Genomic DNA, 19,659 nt, shown 5'->3' on the forward strand with positions numbered 1-19,659 from the left:
TGACCTCTCAGTTACTTGCCTGCCTTAGCATAGAAGTTATTTAATACAGAAGTTCCAGGTTTTCAAAATAACTTGCTAATTTAACTGTGCAATCCATGCTGTCGGGACAAGGTAGGATTGTTACTAAATCCCTTATACTAGCATAAATCCAGGTTATGATGGTGCAGTGGTGTAATGGCCAAAAGCCCTTTTAGTGTAACTTTCCTGAAATATACGGGAAGAAGTGGAAGGGATCGGGGTTCAGTTGGAGTGGATCAGCTGAGCAGCCAGCTAGATTCCGATCATATCTTCCACAATGACAGAAATGTGCCTCCTCTGCCGGTGCACACTTTAAACAGAAAAATAGCCTTTATGACTAATGTGCACCTGTTAAAACTGATAGAGAGGCCCCACCTCCAGCCACAATGGAGGATAGGATGCCAATTCGCTCTGCAGCTAAATATGGCACAGCAGCAGCAGCAGCAGCAGCAGCAAAGAAGACCCACCCAAGGAACACAGTTCATATATCAAAATACAGAACAGCTGCAGCAGTATGGGCTACCTTATTTTCCTCCTAGATTTTGAAAACAGCACACAAGTAAGAAGGTTGTTGAAAGGGCGCATCCCACAAATGCAGTGGTCGGAGACCCGCAACCTTGTGACTTGGTCTTGTGCATCACTGGCTCTAAGATATTATTACCAGGACCATCTATGTCTGAACATGAAGGAGCCCCAGCTTAACAGAAACCTCAGATTGTGTGAACATGGTCTAGGTGTGCTTTTGGGACGCCTAAAAACCTGCTCCCCACCTTGTCCGAAAGGTGCAGTACCTGGCTTGGGAGTGGCATAGGTCTATGTCAAGGTGTGATAGGACTTCATAACTGGTAGCTCAAGGTGGACACTTATACCACACACACACACACAAAAGTGGGAGGAAAGGTGAGTCACGTCATCAAAGAAGAGGAGAAAAGAAGACAATAAGTTGCATAACATTTGCATATGCTAATTTTTATATATTTATGCACATATGCATGCATGTTTAGAGAGAATTACTGCTGAGTTGCTGCCCATGCCCTGCGGCTCTCTGTTGATGGGTAACTTCAGGGCTACAGCTATCCCTCCATATGGTTCTTCATCTTTAACCTGCACTTGAATATCATCAAACAGAAGGCTGCTCTCTGAGCCCCTCAGATACAAGAGTGTCTCCGTAAAGCAGAAGACACGGCCACTCTACAGAACAATGAATGAAGCAACCATTCTCTTCTCCTTCTTTTCCCCCTTTAAAAGGAGTAGCAACAAGCAGTGCTTGAAGAGAGGAGGCCTCTGGGAAGCACGTTTTCTGGGTCTCCTCCTGCTTTTAAGGATTTGAATTTGTTTAATTAACCCAAATGCTCTCTTTGGGAGCAATAAGAAAGACAGATCCTTTGTAAAGCTCCATATATGGCATGTGCTTGCCTCTTAAGGCAAAGCATTATTGAAATCCCTTTAAGTTGGCATTTCTTCATTAACATTAATTTCTGATTCATTCCTAAAGTTAATGTTTAGGGATTAATCATCCGAGGTAAGGCTTTACAAGTGCAAGAACTCACCAGAGCTTAGCAATATGTGTGAAGATTCTCTGCAGAGGGGGAGAAAGAGGCAGCATAGAGTACATACCCAAATACACAGACACACACAGAGAGAAGACCTGTTACAACTGAACTAAGTGATACCCACTTTTCAAGTCTTTTACAAATGCATTCTTAACTGGCTACTTTTATTTTGAAGAAAAAGCAGCCATGGTGCCCTCTTCCAGAAAGTGTTGCTCCTCAACACCAACCCCTCCTTGGCTGCTGTTTGCTGCCCAAATTGCTGTGTGTAGCAACAAGCACTCTCAAGAGCAAGTCTCTCTCTCTCTGTGGGGGGGGGGGGGGAGGATTTTCAGCAAGGACCAGGATCAGCAGCACTTTCTGAATTAGAACCCCATGATTTTTTTCCCGTCTTCAAAACAAAAGTGGCCAGTTCAGAATTCTTTTTTAAAAGTATGGAGACAAGGCCACATGACAGAAAAAGATAAATTTAAGCACACTAAGTAGATAGAGGCAGATACATATTTCTTATGTGGCTCACACATCACATTAAGCCATAGTTAAAATAAGCTGTGGATCAATGTGAATGGCCAGTGGGCTGAAATCATAAGCATTTTGCTCCTCCTTTGCTGCTGTGGAAGCAATCCATTGTTTGGCTCATCAAATCATCTAAACCTGGGCTTGCGATTGGCTTTCTTCAAACAAACCACAAGGAGAAGCCAAGCACTGTTTTTGATTTACTACTTGTGGTTTGTTTTGAGAAATGTGATATGAGAGCCAGCTCAGTGATGGCACATGCTCCAATCTTTGCCTGGAATTTCTAGCAATCCATTATTTTTTGCCTCTGAAACACGAACTACTTCTGCTTCAGTTCAATGATCCTCTTCATGGGAAACAGGGGGCTCCTCCAACAACCTCTTTATCCATACTGATTTGCTTGCACAAAGCTTACTCAGTTCTTGGGATGTATGAATGTGCCTTAGTCTGTTCCAACATTCATTTGCACTTTTATCAGGTATTTTCTCTTCAACCTACAACCCCCAGAGTTCCCTGGGAAGAGGGATTGATTGTTGAACCACTCTATGAAGTGTAGCTTTACCCAACCCAGTGCTGGATTTACGTATTTACAAATAAGGTAAACAAGCTATAGCTTAGGGCCCCCTCTCTTGGGGGCCCCCAAAAAATTTAAAGGGAAAAAACTGGATGTACATTTCCAAAATATAAGATAAAAAACAAATAAAATAAAACCTACCTACAGCTGTGTTTTGTGATGTGTAGGCTCCTATGATGTAAGTAATGGGCCCCACCTGCTAGCCTGCTCCCTAAAATATCACTGTTTTGCTCATTTCTATATATAGGGTGCCTACATTCTGCTTGTCAAATGGCTTTAGATACCTATTAGGTCCATAAATTACCCTATAGCATATATTCAACACAAAAAACAGCGAAAATTTGCTGTTGACAAAGGATAGCTGGACATATAAAGGGCCCCATTATCTTCTGTAGCTTAGGGCCTCATCAAACCTAAATTCGGTCCTGACCCAACCTCTGTCTTTTTCAGATGAACAATAGTTTAGGAACATTTACCAGTTTGTAACCAAGTAACGCTTTACTGCCTGTGCAACTTTTTCTGCCTGCTGTGTGGAAAAGCACGGAAAAGCATTGCAGGCTCAGGTTGTATATAAGCGTAAACAAGCCATATATCATGAAGACACCACAGTCTCCACTGTGCCTCATTCACAAAAGGAAACCTTGAGGAAGCCCCTAGAACACCTGCTTGGAGACTGGGGTGGTGTGCAATAATAATCTGCATTTTAAGGGAGATGCTCAGCAATATTTCAAACCATTTGTTTTTGCCTCTTCCTCACTACCAGCCCCCACAGGGGATCTTTGTTTGAATGTGTGTATGAGAATTTAATTAAACTTAGTCTAGTTTTAATAAATCAGGGCATTGCGGGAGTTTTGTGAGGTTGGAGAGCAATGTAACGCAATCGCTTCAAATAAAGGCTTGGTGTATGCTTTAGTAGAAAATATTAAAGAGTGGGAAAAGACTTACCAAATAAGATTTAATAGGAAAGGGATTTGCAAGCATTATGAGCTGTCTTCACTTTGCTTTGCACTCGAAAATTAAACACCACATTACCTCAGGGAAAGTAACTTTTAAGTTATCTGTGTGAGAAGTACAGTCAGGGACCCTCAGCTGACAAAGCCTCTTGGCTCCAGCTGATAAAGCGTCAAGGCGAGTTAAGCAGACGTGCAAATTCGGCAGCAAGGTGAGGAGGCCTGAATGCTCCACTCCGACCCTCCTCCTGACACTTAGATCAAGCAGGTCTTTTTTAAGAAAACCCAGCTTCTCAATAAAGTAACTTAACCTACAAAAAAACAATTATACAGGTAAAATGGCAGCAGGGGAATGGGAGCTTTCCAGGGTTTTGTACTGTCTGTCGCATAAGTCCCTGAAGGATAGAAGTCATGGCTGTGCCCAAGGTACTACAGATGGCGGCCATTTTGCACGTGTCCAACTGATGCATGATGGGGCAGGGGTGGGGCATAACAGGAGCATAACAGGGCATAATGGGGTGTAGCAGGCTTCTGCGCACTCCACCAATGCGTGTGGGAGCCAGGAATGGAACCCACATGCAATATGGTCCCCACTTTTATGAGTTCCTGACTATGGGAACAAGTTCATTCCCTTGAGGCCAAGGTAGCAGACCTGGAAAAGCTAAAAAAGGCAGAGAGGTTGGTGGAGAGGTTCCCTTGAAACCTTCAAGGGCATTATAGCTGTGTCCTGTTCCCATGGTGATAGCTCCCCTGTTGTCAGGGAGAATGAGATGAACATGTAAACAGGGACCATGTAGAAGTAGGCATTGAGAATGCAAGGACGCAAGTAGCACTTCAGAGAGGCCAGAGCATCACAGGTCAAAACATGTGCCAAACACACTTGAAGAAAGAGACTGTACACAAGTATTTATTCACAAATTCTAGAAGCCTCTGAGCCAAGATGGATGAACTTGAGTGCTTGGTCTTAGAATATGACATTGATATACTAGGAAAAACAGAAACCTGGTGGAATGGAGAGAACCATTGAAACATCGATCTCTCCTTCCCCTATGCATGGCCTGCACTGTTGCAAATCTGCTCTGGAGCATTGGGGGAAACCCAGAACAGATTTAAGGCAGGCAGATGTAGGAGACTGGGAGTACATTCCATTGCACACAGAGAAATCCTTGCCCTGATGGAATGTTCTGCTTAGCGCTACATTGAATACAATCCTTTGTGTCTAACTCAATTCAGTTTTTAAATTTCGATATGTCAAAAAGTTGCTGAGCACTCTAACACTGAGTCAATTTTTTTCAGAAAGGTCTAACTAACACTGGGCTAAAATAAATACTTCCAGCCTTTGGAAGGTATCCAGAAACTGCTGAAGGTTGAAGAGCAAGTGATTTGTGTAAACAGTTATGAAAGGTTCCTGGCTGCAGGGAGCCAAGAGAGCTGAACATTGCTCTTTTTCATTCAATGCGCCATTAGTTCCACCCCTTCTGTGCGTTTCAGTCTCGATCTCATCAAATCTCTCACTCTTTTGAAAGGGAAGCATTTGTTGAGTGCAGACTATGGCATTCTCTCCCCTAACTCCCGTCTTTGTAGCAATAATCTGTGTCTTGATTGTAATAATACTGAAAGGAAGCAGGAAGAGCAGCAAAAAAGAGCAGAGCAAAGCCAGCCAGAAGACAGAGTCTCGCCCGTGGGTGGATGAAGACTTAAAAGACAGCACCGATCTGCCTGTGGATGAAGAAGGTATGCAAGAGGAGGATGAAAAAAGAGAATAGTTCAGCATTTGCATTCTGATGTTCCTCTAGTTTGGACAAAAAGAAAGATGTGATCCCAGGGTTAAGCCAATTTTTGGTTACTCACAGTTAAAGGTAAAGGTAAAGGGACCCCTGACCATTAGGTCCAGTTGCAGACGACTCTGGGGTTGCTGCGCTCATCTCGCTTTATTGGCTGAGGGAGCTGGCGTACAGCTTCCGGGTCATGTGGCCAGCATGACTAAGCCGCTTCTGGCGAACCAGAGCAGCGCACGGAAACGCCGTTTACCTTCCCGCTGGAGTGGTACCTATTTATCTACTTGTACTTTGACGTGCTTTCGAACTGCTAGGTTGGCAGGAGCAGGGACCGAGCAATGGGAGTTCACCCCTTTGTGGGGATTCGAACTGCCAACCTTCTGATCGGCAAGCCCTAGGCTCTGTGGTTTAACCCACAGCGCCACCCGTACCCCTGCTCATAGTTAGGCAATGGCAAATCTGCCAGTTTTGATTTCTCTGAGCTTCTCATTTTTCCAGTCTGAAACAGATATGGAAATGTGGATTGTTGAAGTTCCCAGGAAGATCTGTCAGCATTTTTGTGCCCATTTCTACTAATATGCTATTTTTGTGTCTGCAGTTTTGCCAAATATATGCATATTTGCAAGCAATTGTCTCTAACATAATGCATTTTTGCTTACTTTCTTCACTAATAGCATGCCTTTGTATGCACAGTCTCCTCTAATAAATGCACTTTTGTACACATTATTTGGCTGGAGAACTGCAACCCACAATTTGGAGAAGTCTGCATTTTGAACAGCAGCTGAATTTGGGTGCATATATTTATTTCAGGAAGGGTGAATTAGAAAGGTGGCTTGGGAGTCACCTGTGGCTCAAGAGCAGTAAAAACCCGTATCTTGGGGTGACGGAGAAAATTAGTGAGAGTTCCTAACTGTGTGCATTTCATTTGACATAGTGTTGCCAATGGGGTCCAAGAAAAGGACCCCAAAGTGGTAATTGCAGCATCTCTGTCTGTGGGGCCTCCTCTATGGCTGTATAGTGTATGTAGGTAGTGATGATTCTGAAAGAGGAAATAAGCAATGGTGATTATATGGGCTGTGAGGAACAAGATCTGTAACAGTAACACTATATGCGCAACCAATTGAAACTGATTCTACGTGTCACTGATTAAACCACGTTAAAGAAATTTGCAGGGTTCATGAAAGAGGTTCCAGATCTAAGTACAGCTTCTGTGTATGTCTGGCCCTGGATGGATTGGGGATTTTCACTTCTTCCTCAACTTATAAAGAATGACAAAGAGTGGATAATTTTGCATTAAAGCTAACAGTTCGGTTGCAATCCTATAGTCACTTATCTGGGAGTAAGCCCCATTGAATTCAGCAGGACTTACTTCTGAGAAGCCATGTATAGAATTGCCTTGTAAGTCTGCCTAACATAGACCGTGAGCTTTCTAGATGGAGAGTATGTCAATTACATGTGCTATATGGTGTCTGCGATGCTGGTGATCCTAAGTAGATTTTAAATAATTAACAGTGAGTGCCCTAATCCTTTCCAAACAAAAACAAAGGGAAGTGTCCGATGTGAAATAAGTCTCCATTTTTTATGTGTCACCTAAATGATTCTCTTTTTCTTCCATATCTCCTTTTGCTTTTTACTTCTCAGTCCATGGGCCTAGCCAGGATTTATATTAGGGGGGGCAGGCTTTATGTTGGGGGGGGGCAGAACCTCAGTTAGTTAAGTATTTTTATTGCTTTACTTGATTTAGGGTGGGGCAGCTGCCCCCCTCTGCCCCCCCCGGCTATGCCCATGTCTCTGTCTAGGAATTTAAATGATCCAAATAAAAAATGCTGCCCTAAATATCCACCCTCAGATTAGAATACACTTTATAAGTAAAAGGTAATGGGCAAATCTCCAGTTGTGTGTGCTGTATAATGAACACACAACTGCAAAACATTCCCGAAGCCCTTTAGCATGGTCTCTCTCTCTCTCCCCACCCCCTCTGACAAACACACACCACACACACACTTTGCTTCTTATCAACAGAACAGTAATTTCTGCTTGAGCTGCACTTGATTAAAGTCCAAGATCGCTGCCAGTCAAGCACCTTTTATCTCTAAGGAAATTAAAGCAGCTAAGCTAATACCTCTGTGAGAAAATAGTCTTTTATCCCCATGTTTGCAGTTGCAGGGCTCAAAATAACTCAGAACAATACCTTCTGTGCAGTGTTTTTGTGGAGCATAAGGAAAAACCATTCTGCTTGGGACAGTTTTTGGTCCTTTTTTGTGCCCACAGCAGGTGCCTGCCCATGGCGGACAGGTTGTCTGATCTGAGTGCAACAGGCATCTACACAATATTGTGCTTTAAACTGGGTTGCATGCACATGCTAATGTTTCTGACTGAGGACAGAAAGTGGAAGAGAAATCTTTTTGAAATGAAATGTGTATTTTAGCCAATGAAGGTTTGTAGGAAATCCAAATGTAAGAAATGGGGGGGGGGGGAGTTAATAACAGATTTAGGTTGGAGGGATGCAAAGTCCAATGTAAGCATTATTTGTAAAAAGAAAAGAAAAGAAAAATGCTTAACATTTTGCACGTCAACCACGTTAAAAGCTTTGTGGTGGATGAGTCAGGCAACCCACATGATGCAGCCATCGTAGTCAGAGAAAATAAGCAGCTTCCACAACCAGGATTGTGGGATGTATACCATTCATTAGTGACATGGTAGGTTTGTTTTGATTTACTCAAAGTTTTATATCCGAGCTCTGTAGATTTCTCATAGAGCAGAGGAAGCCTAGGTAGGAACCCAGTAAAGGTTACAGCTTAGTATTTTATTTATAAAGTTCCTTTTAAATTAAGCATTAACTCACATTCTGAAAATAGTCCACGTCTGCTTGGAACATACACAAATAAACCTAGTAAAAAAAGGGGGAGGTATAGAAATTATCAATCTATTTATGAGACTTGATGGCATTCTTCTACAATTATTTTTCAAGAATAATAACAGTAGCAATCTTGATAGTCAATCACCCAGCTTTACAATCACCTTTCTCACTTCATGTCTTACTGGAGATACATTAAGAAGTGTGGTGTGGATATTCTGTTGCCAGGACAAAGTCCTCATTGGTGGCTTTGATAATACATTGCTGGGAAACCTATGGCCTTCCTGATGTTGCCAGACTCCAACTCCCATAATTAATAATTACTGTCCATCCTGACTGAGGCTGATGGGAGCTGAAGTCCAACTGCTTTGGGGGGAGAGAGCACAAGTTCACTGTTCCTGCTATGTTGGATCAATGAAGATGTATCATGCGTCTATTGCTGCTTGGAATAACTCAAGATTCAGGAATAGGTTTAAAGCTAGATTAATCCAACACATAGAACTATATACACCATAGTTAGCACCAATATATTTCCAGAATGCCCTTAGGATTTGGCTCAGGAGATTCAGGACAATGGAAGGGTGTGTGAGTGAGAGACGTCAGAAACCAATGAAATCACATACCTCTAACCCAGCAGTCCATTATTTTGAGCCCCCTGAACTGCTTGGATGGAGTCGCTAGACTCACTTAATGGAGTGAGGTAGCAGTTTGGGAAAGGTTAAGAATGCTTCAAAGCAATTTTTGTGATTTTTGACTGCAGCTAAAGGAGACACTCTTTACCAGCTTCAGCAGCTCAATAGTTTTTTAAGTGGAAAAGGTGCAGAACATACTGTTTTAGCGTCACAAATGTCACTGCTGCAGGCCAAATGTTGTTCTCCTGTTTCAAACCTGTGCACGTTTTCTTCTTTTATATTATTATGAGAAAATGCATACTTGAGAGTAAGTAAAGATGAATACAGTGGGACTTTGTATCTTTGTATCTGAAGAAGTGTGCATGCACACGAAAGCTTATACCAAGAACAAACTTAGTTGGTCTCTACGGTGCTACTGGACAATTTTTTAATTTTTTAATTTATTTTGACTGCGTCAGACCAACATGGCTACCTACCTGAATGAGTGGGACTTGCTTCCCAAGTAAACATATATAGGACCAAGCTGTACAACTCTGTTTATTGTGGCCATTTCAACTGATAATCACTTTGCAAACCAGAAAATAAGAAATGGAGATCTTTACATTTCCTTATTGCATCACAACAGGCCCAATTTGAACTTTAGACTAGTCAATATCAGCTACTAGTATTAAATTTGCATTATATGGGACACCCCTTCTCAGAATGGATTTTTAATGTCTTTTAAATAGCTTACACAGTAATGGAGATATCACTCTCATATTTACTGGGTTTGCAAGGGCACTGGAAAGAGTGTTTACAAAGCAGACCAGCTTTCATTGATTTTATAAGGTCAAATTATAACCATCCCACCACAATTTGTGTTATTAGAAAATATAACTCATGACACGTATTATTAGTAGCATTTTTTATTTGTTCTTCTTCCTGGGACTCCAAAAATCGTCACAACTCCCAAGCACTGCTCCTCCCACACAGTGACACACATTTGTCTCTGCAGAATCTCTACCTAATCTATATTCTTGCTGCAGAGCTACTTGTTACAAAAAAAGACAGAACTGCCAACCAAAATGGTGGGCTCTCTTCTTCTTCTGCTGTAATGTGAAGTTAAAGTTGCTCCCATGCCCTTACATCATCATGCTGTGTATTTATACATCTCTGCCATTACTGGTGGGGGTTATTAAATGCACTGTGCAATGCCATCAGAATGTGTAGGTTATTTTGCTAGGCATTTTGGAGGGGTAGGGGAGCACTAGAGGCATAGAGGGGCAGTGACTCCATAGAATCATAAGAGTTGGACAGGACCTCATAGGTCATCAAATCTAGTTCCCATCTTGATGCAGTTGACCCAGAGCCAGACATCCTCAACAGGTGGCTGTCCCACCTTCCCCTGCTTGAAGACCTCCTTTTTCATAAGGTGTTCTGCCCAGAGTTCCCTTGCGCTCTTCCAGGGCTGTCTTTGCAATGAGCTGTGCTAGAGATTGTTTTTATCCATGGGAAACGTGTTGACTGACATTACTGGGTTGTTTCTGTTTCTGTTTTTATTATGTATTTTGTGTGTAGTTTTGTGTGTAGTTTTGTGCTGTGAACTGCCCTGAGATCTACGGATATAGGGTGGTATACAAATTTAATCAATCAATCAATCAATCAATCAATAGTGCTTTACATTGATATATATCAGAAAAACATGTTTAATAATTTTCCCACAGCAAGTTAAGCAAATCTCTTATGGAAAATAGGTAACCTTCTCCTCTGCTTCTCCTCTCCCCACTCAGATGATGGTGGTGAATGGCAAGGCTTAGATGACAACATTGCACACGTCCCCTTTTCAACCGAGCGATATACTGAAGAAGACATGGTGAAGAGATCAAAGGCTTTCTACGAGCTTCTCAATAAGAGACGATCGGTCCGGTTTATAAGTGACGAGCCGGTTCCAAGAGAGGTGATTGACAACGTGATTAAAACAGCAGGTACTATGCTGCCCAAATGGATTCCTTGGGAGTGACAAAAACGTTGGGCAGACATTCTAGTATCCCATTGGCTTTATGGTAAATGTGTTCAAGTGATATTATGAAATGATGTCTGCAATAGGAGTCATAGCGAAGAGGAGGAGGAGGGCACCCCTTTGTGTCAAAATTCACAGCTGACTTCAATATTCCTCAAAGGATCCCCTCCCAGCATTCTAACTGTGTACATGTTTTTGACATTATGCTGGTGTGATGGGAAGCTTTGCATGCAACCCGGGTAATGTGAGAAGCCAAGGACCACACAGGAAGAGACACAGCCCAGAAACACTGGCATTAGATCACTGGCCCTGCAGCTGGACTGCAGCTGACCATTGGCTGTGCTGGTTGAGGCACGTGGGATCTGGAGTCCAGTAACATCTGAATGGCCACAGGTTCCCCATCCTTGCTCTAGAGCCTAGAGTAGATCTAAACATCTCAGGCTGCATTTCAGCACTGGGTTGCAAAGTGTGTTATCAGAATTCGTTTCCTTTCCCCACAGACACCTTCCTTGCTCCCACATTACCCCTCCAATGAAAATCAAATAAATCATGGAATTTGAAGAACTAGGGTGAGATCTCCTGGGTGTCATAAGGTTTAATTTTCCTTATGTTTTTGTGGCACAGCTTCCTTTAATATGAGCATTTATTTGTTTTGATTAAAGGAGCATCTCCCAGTGGGGCACACACGGAGCCTTGGACCTTTGTAGTAGTGCAAGATGCAGAAATAAAACACAAGATCCGGGAGATCATTGAAGATGAAGAAGAAATAAACTACAAAAAAAGGATGGGGGACAAATGGGTTAATGACCTGAAAAGATTGAGGTACCAATACCAGTGTGATACTGACTGCTCCAGGCAGCTTCTGTGGCTTAAATATGTCTTTTATTATGCTTTTTGGAGAAGGCCTGGAATCAAAATGTGTGAGAGACAGGATATTGGACAGGATATTATGGATATAATTCAAGGTGCTGGTTTTAATTTTCAAATCTCCAAATGGTTATAGGAGCAGTATATGTCAGTGAGCACCTGAATCTTCTAGATTCCTCTTCCAAGACCCTCTTCTAATGTTCTAAAAGAACATTTTATTCTGGAAACAATGGAAACAGAGTATTTTTATTTCTATGTAGTCTAGACACAATCTAGATTTACTGCATTTTCTTTTTGCCCTGAGAAAGTGCCTCTTGAGAAAGTGGTTTCATTCCCAATATAAACATTTGGTGCAGATAAATTCTGCATTATCCCACAATGAATCCATTGGAAAACAGATAAAAACTGATGTTTGTAGTCCTAGCAGAGTGTGTGTGTGCTCACATCTGCACAACGATGTCATGTGTGGGAGTATACTAAGATCAAAACCACCACTTTTTCATTCACCTGGGGCAAGTGCAGGCGCGAAAGGACATTGATAACCCAGAGTTGCCATATGTCTGGAATTTCCCAGACATAGCCAGGATTAGGCCGTCTGTAACAGCAACCTGGTGGAAATCGCTTAAATGTCTGGGGAAAATCCAGACACATGGCAACTCATGTCGGAAGTGCAGATTTTGGAGAATTTCCTAATCAAGCAGAGAGTTTTCAAACATGTATCAAGTAACCATATTCCACCCACGTGGATGGCAAGATCCAGAATAAATTCAGATTGAAAGCAGCATGTTGCGGATGAGCACGAATGATTCCAGAGTCAGGTAAACTACAAATGGGTAAGTGTGCATACATAGCTCTTGTTTCTTAGATAGTGGCATAAAGTCCAAAAGGGTTTGGTATCTTCAGGTGTTCTTCTAAGCTTAGAATATGAGGACGGCCAATGGTACAAATGTGCAAGTTGTGCCCCATTGACCATCCATGAGTTGATGAACGGATGTCTGATCTGGGGAGCCTCCCTGTAGAATGTAGAACCTTGTAAAATCAGAGAGACTCCATTGTGCAGGGAGCCTACATAAGTGAAGTCGACACCCCACTTCAGGCAGCATCCATTCAGCTCATAGAGGGTCACAGCAATGGGGCAGGCAGAGGATCCCTGTATCCCACTCACATATGGAATTACTGAATCAGAAAAATACTTGAAGAGGGCTGATGTCAGCATTTGTGAGCCTAAGCCTGATTTCAACAGTGGATTTACTTGCCAGTCACATATATTTTAATGGGACTTATCCATATATAAGTGGTTATAGGATCACAGCTCCCGTTCAATGTTTTATTTTTATGTGGCTGATTCCTCTTTTTATTATTTTCAATAAATAACAGACACTATTGTTTGAAGAGCAGCATATATATTTTCTAAAAATTAGTAAGTGCCAGGGATGTTAACTAATCTGAGAGATGGAATTGTTTTAGAAAAGCTTAGGCTGAAAGTTTCCAGATTAGATTAGGTTTTCAGTAAAGAACTTGGAGAGATTGGCTGCCCTTTAAAAGCAACTCACTTATTTCACTGTTTAAATATGTATTTCTAACACTCCGTTCTTGCTTTCTGAAGCTGAAATAGAAAGCTCAAGGGAACGACTTCTAGCTGGAAAAGGGAACTTTTCTAATTTCATCAGACTTCAGGGTTCACTATGTAAATAGCATCAATCCATCACCATGTCTTTATTTTTTATTGAAAATGTTTATATCCCAGCTTTCAGTCCATCAAGGCATCCTTGACACCCCCTACGACAGCTAAAAGCAATAAGAGCAAAATGTAACCTGTGGGTGGTCCAGTCCAAGACTCTGACCACACGCACATGCTTCTCCATAAAAGTCTGGCAGCTTAAACAGATGGAATATGTATATTGTTGTGTGCACCCCAACCCGCAAGCAGTGAGAGACCCCAGAGATTCCAGCACTTATGCAGGGTTTGGTTTCTTTGGAATGGATGTCACTGGATATCATGGTGTATTTCAGATACTGTATATGGTTTTGTTTTCGCAAGCATACAATCTGAGTATAAGATGGAAGGGCTTGTAGCATTAATACTCCAAAATATCTTGCTTCCTTGTGACATCCCATTTGTTTTTGTTTTGCTTTTAATGATATAGATTATAATAAGGTTACCAGATGTCCCCGTTTCCCAGGGACAGTTCCCGGATTTACAAATCAGTTCCCATACAAAATATATTGAAGTTGAAAATGTCCCCGGATTCATTGAAAAAAATCTGGTAACCTTAGATTATAACGCAGGACCTACCGGTATATTGCAGATAGGGAAAACTACAACCAACCTACGCACATGTTTTAGAAGCAATTAGGACCAAAAATGAGGAAGCAACCAGTTGCTAAATATTTTGATTCCGGTAAGCACAGACTGTCAGACTTATCAGATTAGAGCAAAGTGTTGTATATAGCCAGGGGAGGAAGGTTAGCCAATGCAAATATTTTATGTGGAGCTAAAGGTTAAATAACATTTTACAAATATCCTTTTCTAGGACAAACTGGATAAAAGAATACTTGGATGCAGCTCCCTACCTGATTCTTATTTTCAAGCAGGTGTATGGAAGGCTTCCAAATGGGAAAAAGAAAACCCACTACTACAATGAGATCAGTGTGTCTATTGCCTGCGGCATCCTCCTCGCTGCACTCCAGGTATGCTTGCAATTTGGGGAAAAGCAAGAGGTGGATGAAACGTAAGAAATGTGCAGCAGGTATTCAAGACAGTAGCCTGTAGGGAAGCCTCTCAGTAAATTGTGTTCTGGGTCACATTGGCTAAGGTGTGGAAGGCAGGGAAGGGCTTAAAAGGAAACAGACCATATTTCCAGGTATCCCAGAGCAGGAAAAACACCAGTGGGAGAACCCTAGGGTTATTTCCAGGCCATCTCTCTATTGAGCATTCATCCTGACTTGTTTGCAGAGAGGCTAGATAATTGTGGCATCAAGCAATTCCCAATGCTTGTCATTTTCCTGAATGCAAAAGGTCCATGGAGGGGAGTGGCTTTGTTGCACAAGAGCATCAAGTCTAAAGTGCGCAATCTGAATTTGTCAATTTAACAGCCTGGAAGCTCCCTAGGACTACCACACAGAGAAGCAGATGCTCAGGCACAACTGTTAGGTTAGCATAGGCTGCGGTGAAAGTTTGAGCAAAAACACACAGAGAAATACTGTGGTCTGTAACGTAAAGTACACATAAGTATATATTTAGATACAAACCAGAGAAAGCTGAGCATGCCTAAGTCTCACTGGGGCTCCAATACTAAACATACTTAGGAGCATGGGAAGCTTATACTGAGTCAGATCCATTTAACTGCACCTGGGACCTCCAACATGCAAAGCACGTAACTATCCCTGAGCTACTGTGGCCCTTCTCCATTTATTCCAAAGTAAGTCTTTGGACCTGCATTTTAGTAAGCAGGCTTGTTAGAACGTCAGCCTCAAGAATTTGACTGTGCTGTTTGTTTCAGCGGGACCCAGCCCCCAGTCTTCAAATAAGGTGATGCACACCATTGCAAGTCACATTTGCTTCTCATCCTTCTTTTGTGGAGTTTATAAGAGGGTCACTTCAGCCTTATAACAATCCTTTAAGGTAGGCTAGGATTGGAGATAATGACACAGTTGAGGCTGCACAGTAAGCTGAGAGGAATTTAAAAACAACAACACTTTAAAACCCAGCTCTTCTGTGGCTACACCATGTGAGCTCACATGTGGTGAGCTAAAACAGCTGCAAAAGCATGCTGTATGTCATCACGCATAACTTCTGGGTTATGGCTTGATGTTATGAGAGCAGTTTCATGAGCTGCAGAGTTTTACCCCTTACATAAAGGGAAGGGGAACCACCAAAATAACTATTATGTATAGCAAAAAGGAGAAAAGAGTCTAACAGATTTATTCATTTTTGTGAACATGTAAAGAAGGAAGTTTATAGAGCACAGATAAGGGAGGTGATAGATAAGGGAGATAAGGGAGGTGATAGATGCTGTGTTCCTAGAGTGTTCCAGTATTTCCTTTTCTTCTTTAGAATGTGGGTCTGGTGACGGTTACCTCTACACCCCTGAATTGCGGCCCACGCCTAAGGGTGCTGCTTGAGCGTCCAACAAATGAAAAGCTACTCTTGCTGTTACCTGTCGGCTACCCCAGAAAAGATGCTACTGTGCCAGACCTGACACGGAAACCACTGGAAGACATTATGGTGGTTGTATAAGCAAGGAGCACTCAAGGAGACCCTTGAAAATGTGTTGCTGTCGAGAGTTTTCTGCAAATTGTTTGCTTCCTTTGGCCAGTTGCATTGGGCACGTTCAAGCGGGCAGGAGCCTCCTTGACAACAAGCTCGTGTGCATCCAGAATCACATGGAGAATGGTGCATGTACAAACCTGCTCACATGGAATTCACACAATTGTAAATGGGTATTTTGCACGTAGCATCCACCACAATTTCAAAAGTGTGGTAAAGTCCAAAGGAATCCACTTAGAGGAGGCAGCAGCATGTCTAAGTCAGTGCATATTCTATACACCTTTTCTGTCTTCTTAGCTACGTTTTATGTGTATCTCTGCAGTTGTTTAGTTCCAGATACCATCCAAGTTCCAATAATGACAACAGGTGCACTCGCTAATAACAGTAAGCAATCAGAATTAGTAAAGTGAGTATGGAGTAGTTAATTGATCAGTATTATTGATTACTCCAAGGGCAAATACGCAATGGCATTTCAATGACCTTCATCACTTTAATTTTCACAGTCCCCTGATCCAAATCGCATAATACCTTTTCTTAATATTTTGGTGATTTTGATTTGCATAGAATATGTATGTGTTAGGACAGTCAGTTCCCAGTCTTCAGCAATGCCCTCTGAATATGAATAAGGTTTCTATTGCTCAGTGCATCATCCTCTCTGCTTTTAGCTCTGAAGAGAAAGCTAATATTTACAGAGATAGTTTTAAGTGTCACTCACAGCTTCGTCTGGGAGCATGTGAAATCATCATAGGGAAGGGAGCTTCTGAGCTGAACGGCCATGAAAAAAGCATCTATAGCAACAACATTACCAAACCTGGTGGCCTCCAGATGTTTTGGATTACAACTAACATCAGTCTCAGCCTTTATAGCCAATGGCTAGGGTTGTGGGGGTACTGGTCTAAAACATCTGGAGAGCACCAGGTTGCAGATGCCTATCTGCATCTAGGATAAGTGAGTTTTAAGTCAGAGCACAGCAGGTTTACGCAGGATTTAGCTCACCAGCATCTTTCTTTTTGGACAGCTAAATATTGAACATGAATATATTATTTTGTGCAACTCCCACTTCCCTTAGTTACAACACCAGTCATCTGTTTCCTTTTAAGGACAGAATAGTAGTAACATATGGCACGTTTCTGCTGCATGTTGATTAAAGAATTAATTAAGCTGGGGTACTGAATCTTTTTAGTGTGAGAGCTACATTCTTTTGTGGGTAACTTTCTGGGACCCAGATGCCAGTGATAGGTTGACCCAAAGCAGGGAACGGGGGGGGGGGGGGCTGTGGTCTAAACCACTGAGCCTCTTGGGCTTGCCAGTCAGAAGGTTGGCAGTTCAAACCCAGATGGGAAGGGTATAAATAAATGATTATTATGATTATGATTAATAATAATCCCTGTGAAGGAGTGAGCTCCCGTTGCTCTGTCCCAGCTCCTGCCAACCTAGAAGTTCAAAAACATACCAGTGCAATTAGATAAATAGATAATGCTGTGGTGGGAAGATAAACAGCGTTTCCGTGCGCTGTGGTTTCTGTCATGGTGTTCTGTTGCGCCAGAAGCAGTTTAGTCATGCTGGCCACATGACCCAGAAAGCGGAAACGCTGGCTCCCTCGGCCTGAAAGCGAAATGAGTGCTACAACCCCATAGTCGCCTTTGACTGGACTTAACCATCCAGGATCCTTTACCTTTTTACCCACCCACCACAGAAATCCACCCACCTACATGATAAAAGTAATTAAATACCACTCTTTTCCAATCTGAATGACATCCAAGTAACTATGCATAAGACTGCAGCTGTGCAGCCAACTTGTGTTGAAGTCTGACTGTTGTTTGTGATGTGATGCAACCAGGAGTTTTTCAGAGTGAGCAGATGCAATTATATCAGCTAATGTTATCAGCTGTGATGGAAAGATGTAAATATGCTGGTTAGAAGTATGTTTTTCAGGATTTTGAAGCATAAAACATTTGGAACATTTGGAACATTTGGAACATTTGGAACATTTAGAACACATGTGGCTGGATCACAATTGCCATCAAGTCACAGCCTGCAGGGCCAGGCATAAAAATGGAATCACATCTACTTTTAAGGACTGGTATGGCAAATGATCCTGTGAACCTCCCTGAGACCTGCAGGTGTAGGGCAGTATTATAATAATAATAATAATAATAATAATAATAATAATAATAATAATATAATTGTTCCCAAAGAAAAAAATCATAGGTACCGTATTTTTCGCCCTATAAGACGCACTTTTTCCCCTCCAAAAATGAAGGGGAAATGTGTGTGCGTCTTATGGGGCGAATGCAGGCTTTCGCTGAAGCCTGGAGAGCGAGGGGGGTCGGTGCGCACTGACCCCTCTTGCCCTCCAGGCTTCAGGAAGCTATCCGCTAGCCATGGGAGACGCAGCTCTCCCACGGCTAGCGGAGAGCTTGCCTGCACCCAGAAGCTTGGGTTGTGCTGAGCTCAGCACGCCCCATGCTTCGGGCTTCGCGCAGCCCTCCGCTAGCTGTGGGAGAGCTGCGCGAAGTCGCGCAGCTCTCCCACGGCTTGCGGATAGCAGCCTGTTCTGGGGGCTGGGGTTGGGGGAAGCTCGGGCTTCCCCGCCCCAGCCCTGCACCTGGGGGGGAAATAATTTTTTTTCTTTATTTCCCCCCAAAAAAACTAGGTGCATCCTATGGGCCGGTGCGTCCTATGGGGCGAAAAATACGGTATTTCCTACACCACTGTTGTTTAAAGTTGGCAATACTCAGCCACATCTTATGAATTCAAAGATAGATGTTTTTGCTTTTATACTTCCTCCTAAAATAATATCTTTGATAAAATGAAACAACCAATATGTAATTATCTTACTTGTGTTAATTAAATCCTTTATGTTGCTTTTCTTTTTTAAAATTATTATTATGCTGTAACATTAACAACAATAAACAGTTCAAATGTTATGATGGTTGACCATTCTTTGTGTTAGGAAGTAGAAATAAATTATGGATCCTCCTGCCAAGCCCCAGAACTGTTGATGTGATCCACACAACTGTAAGGGATAAAGTGCATATACAGTCATACCTCAGGTTACAGACACTTCAGGTTTTGTGTTTTCGGGTTGTGCACCATGCCGAACCCAAAAGTACCGGAACAGGTTACTTCTAGGTTTTGGTGCTCGTGCATGCGCAGAAGCACTAAATCACGCTTTGCGCATGCGCAGAAGTGCTGAATCGCGACCTGCGTGTGCGCAGACGTAGCGCTGTGGGTTGCGAACGTGCCTCCTGCACGGATCACGTTCGCAACCCAAGCGTCCACTGTAATCTTTGGCCAAAAGACAACTATTTTAGGAGGATTTCTGTAAGCGGACTTGAAAAAGAAATTCTCTTCAGACGTCATGTTTCTCTGTAATGGCTTGCTGAACAAGGAAGAATGTGAAAATGCTGCACTAAGGAGAAGATTGATTTTAACAACCATCCCAGCACAAATTCTCTAGCCACAATAGCAAGCCCAATGTGTATCCATCGTGATATATAGCAAGATGTAAGTGCCACAGTGATAAATGATTTCCATACCATCAGAGAAATCTCCTGAAGAAGCATAAGCCTGTCTGCCATTAAAAATGTAGTCTCTCATTTAAAAAAAGGAAGAAGCTGCTGCGATGTCAATAATGAAGTATCT

General features: G+C 42.4%; 1 protein-coding gene across 1 annotated transcript; it reads left to right on the forward strand.

Annotated features, from left to right (window-relative positions):
• The first annotated feature begins 5,062 nt into the window (after window positions 1-5,062).
• On the forward strand, window positions 5,063-16,795 carry IYD (iodotyrosine deiodinase). The gene is made up of 5 exons (XM_083496003.1): window positions 5,063-5,342; window positions 10,645-10,839; window positions 11,537-11,696; window positions 14,276-14,432; window positions 15,799-16,795. Exons 1-5 carry the CDS (start codon window positions 5,159-5,161, stop codon window positions 15,979-15,981), a joined length of 879 nt encoding a protein of 292 aa, XP_083352129.1. The 5' UTR covers window positions 5,063-5,158; the 3' UTR covers window positions 15,982-16,795.
• The last annotated feature ends 2,864 nt before the right edge of the window (window positions 16,796-19,659 follow it).

This window comes from Podarcis liolepis (genome assembly GCF_965112155.1).
Source record: "Podarcis liolepis genome assembly, chromosome: 3".
In the NCBI taxonomy this organism is placed as follows: Eukaryota; Metazoa; Chordata; class Lepidosauria; order Squamata; family Lacertidae; genus Podarcis; species Podarcis liolepis.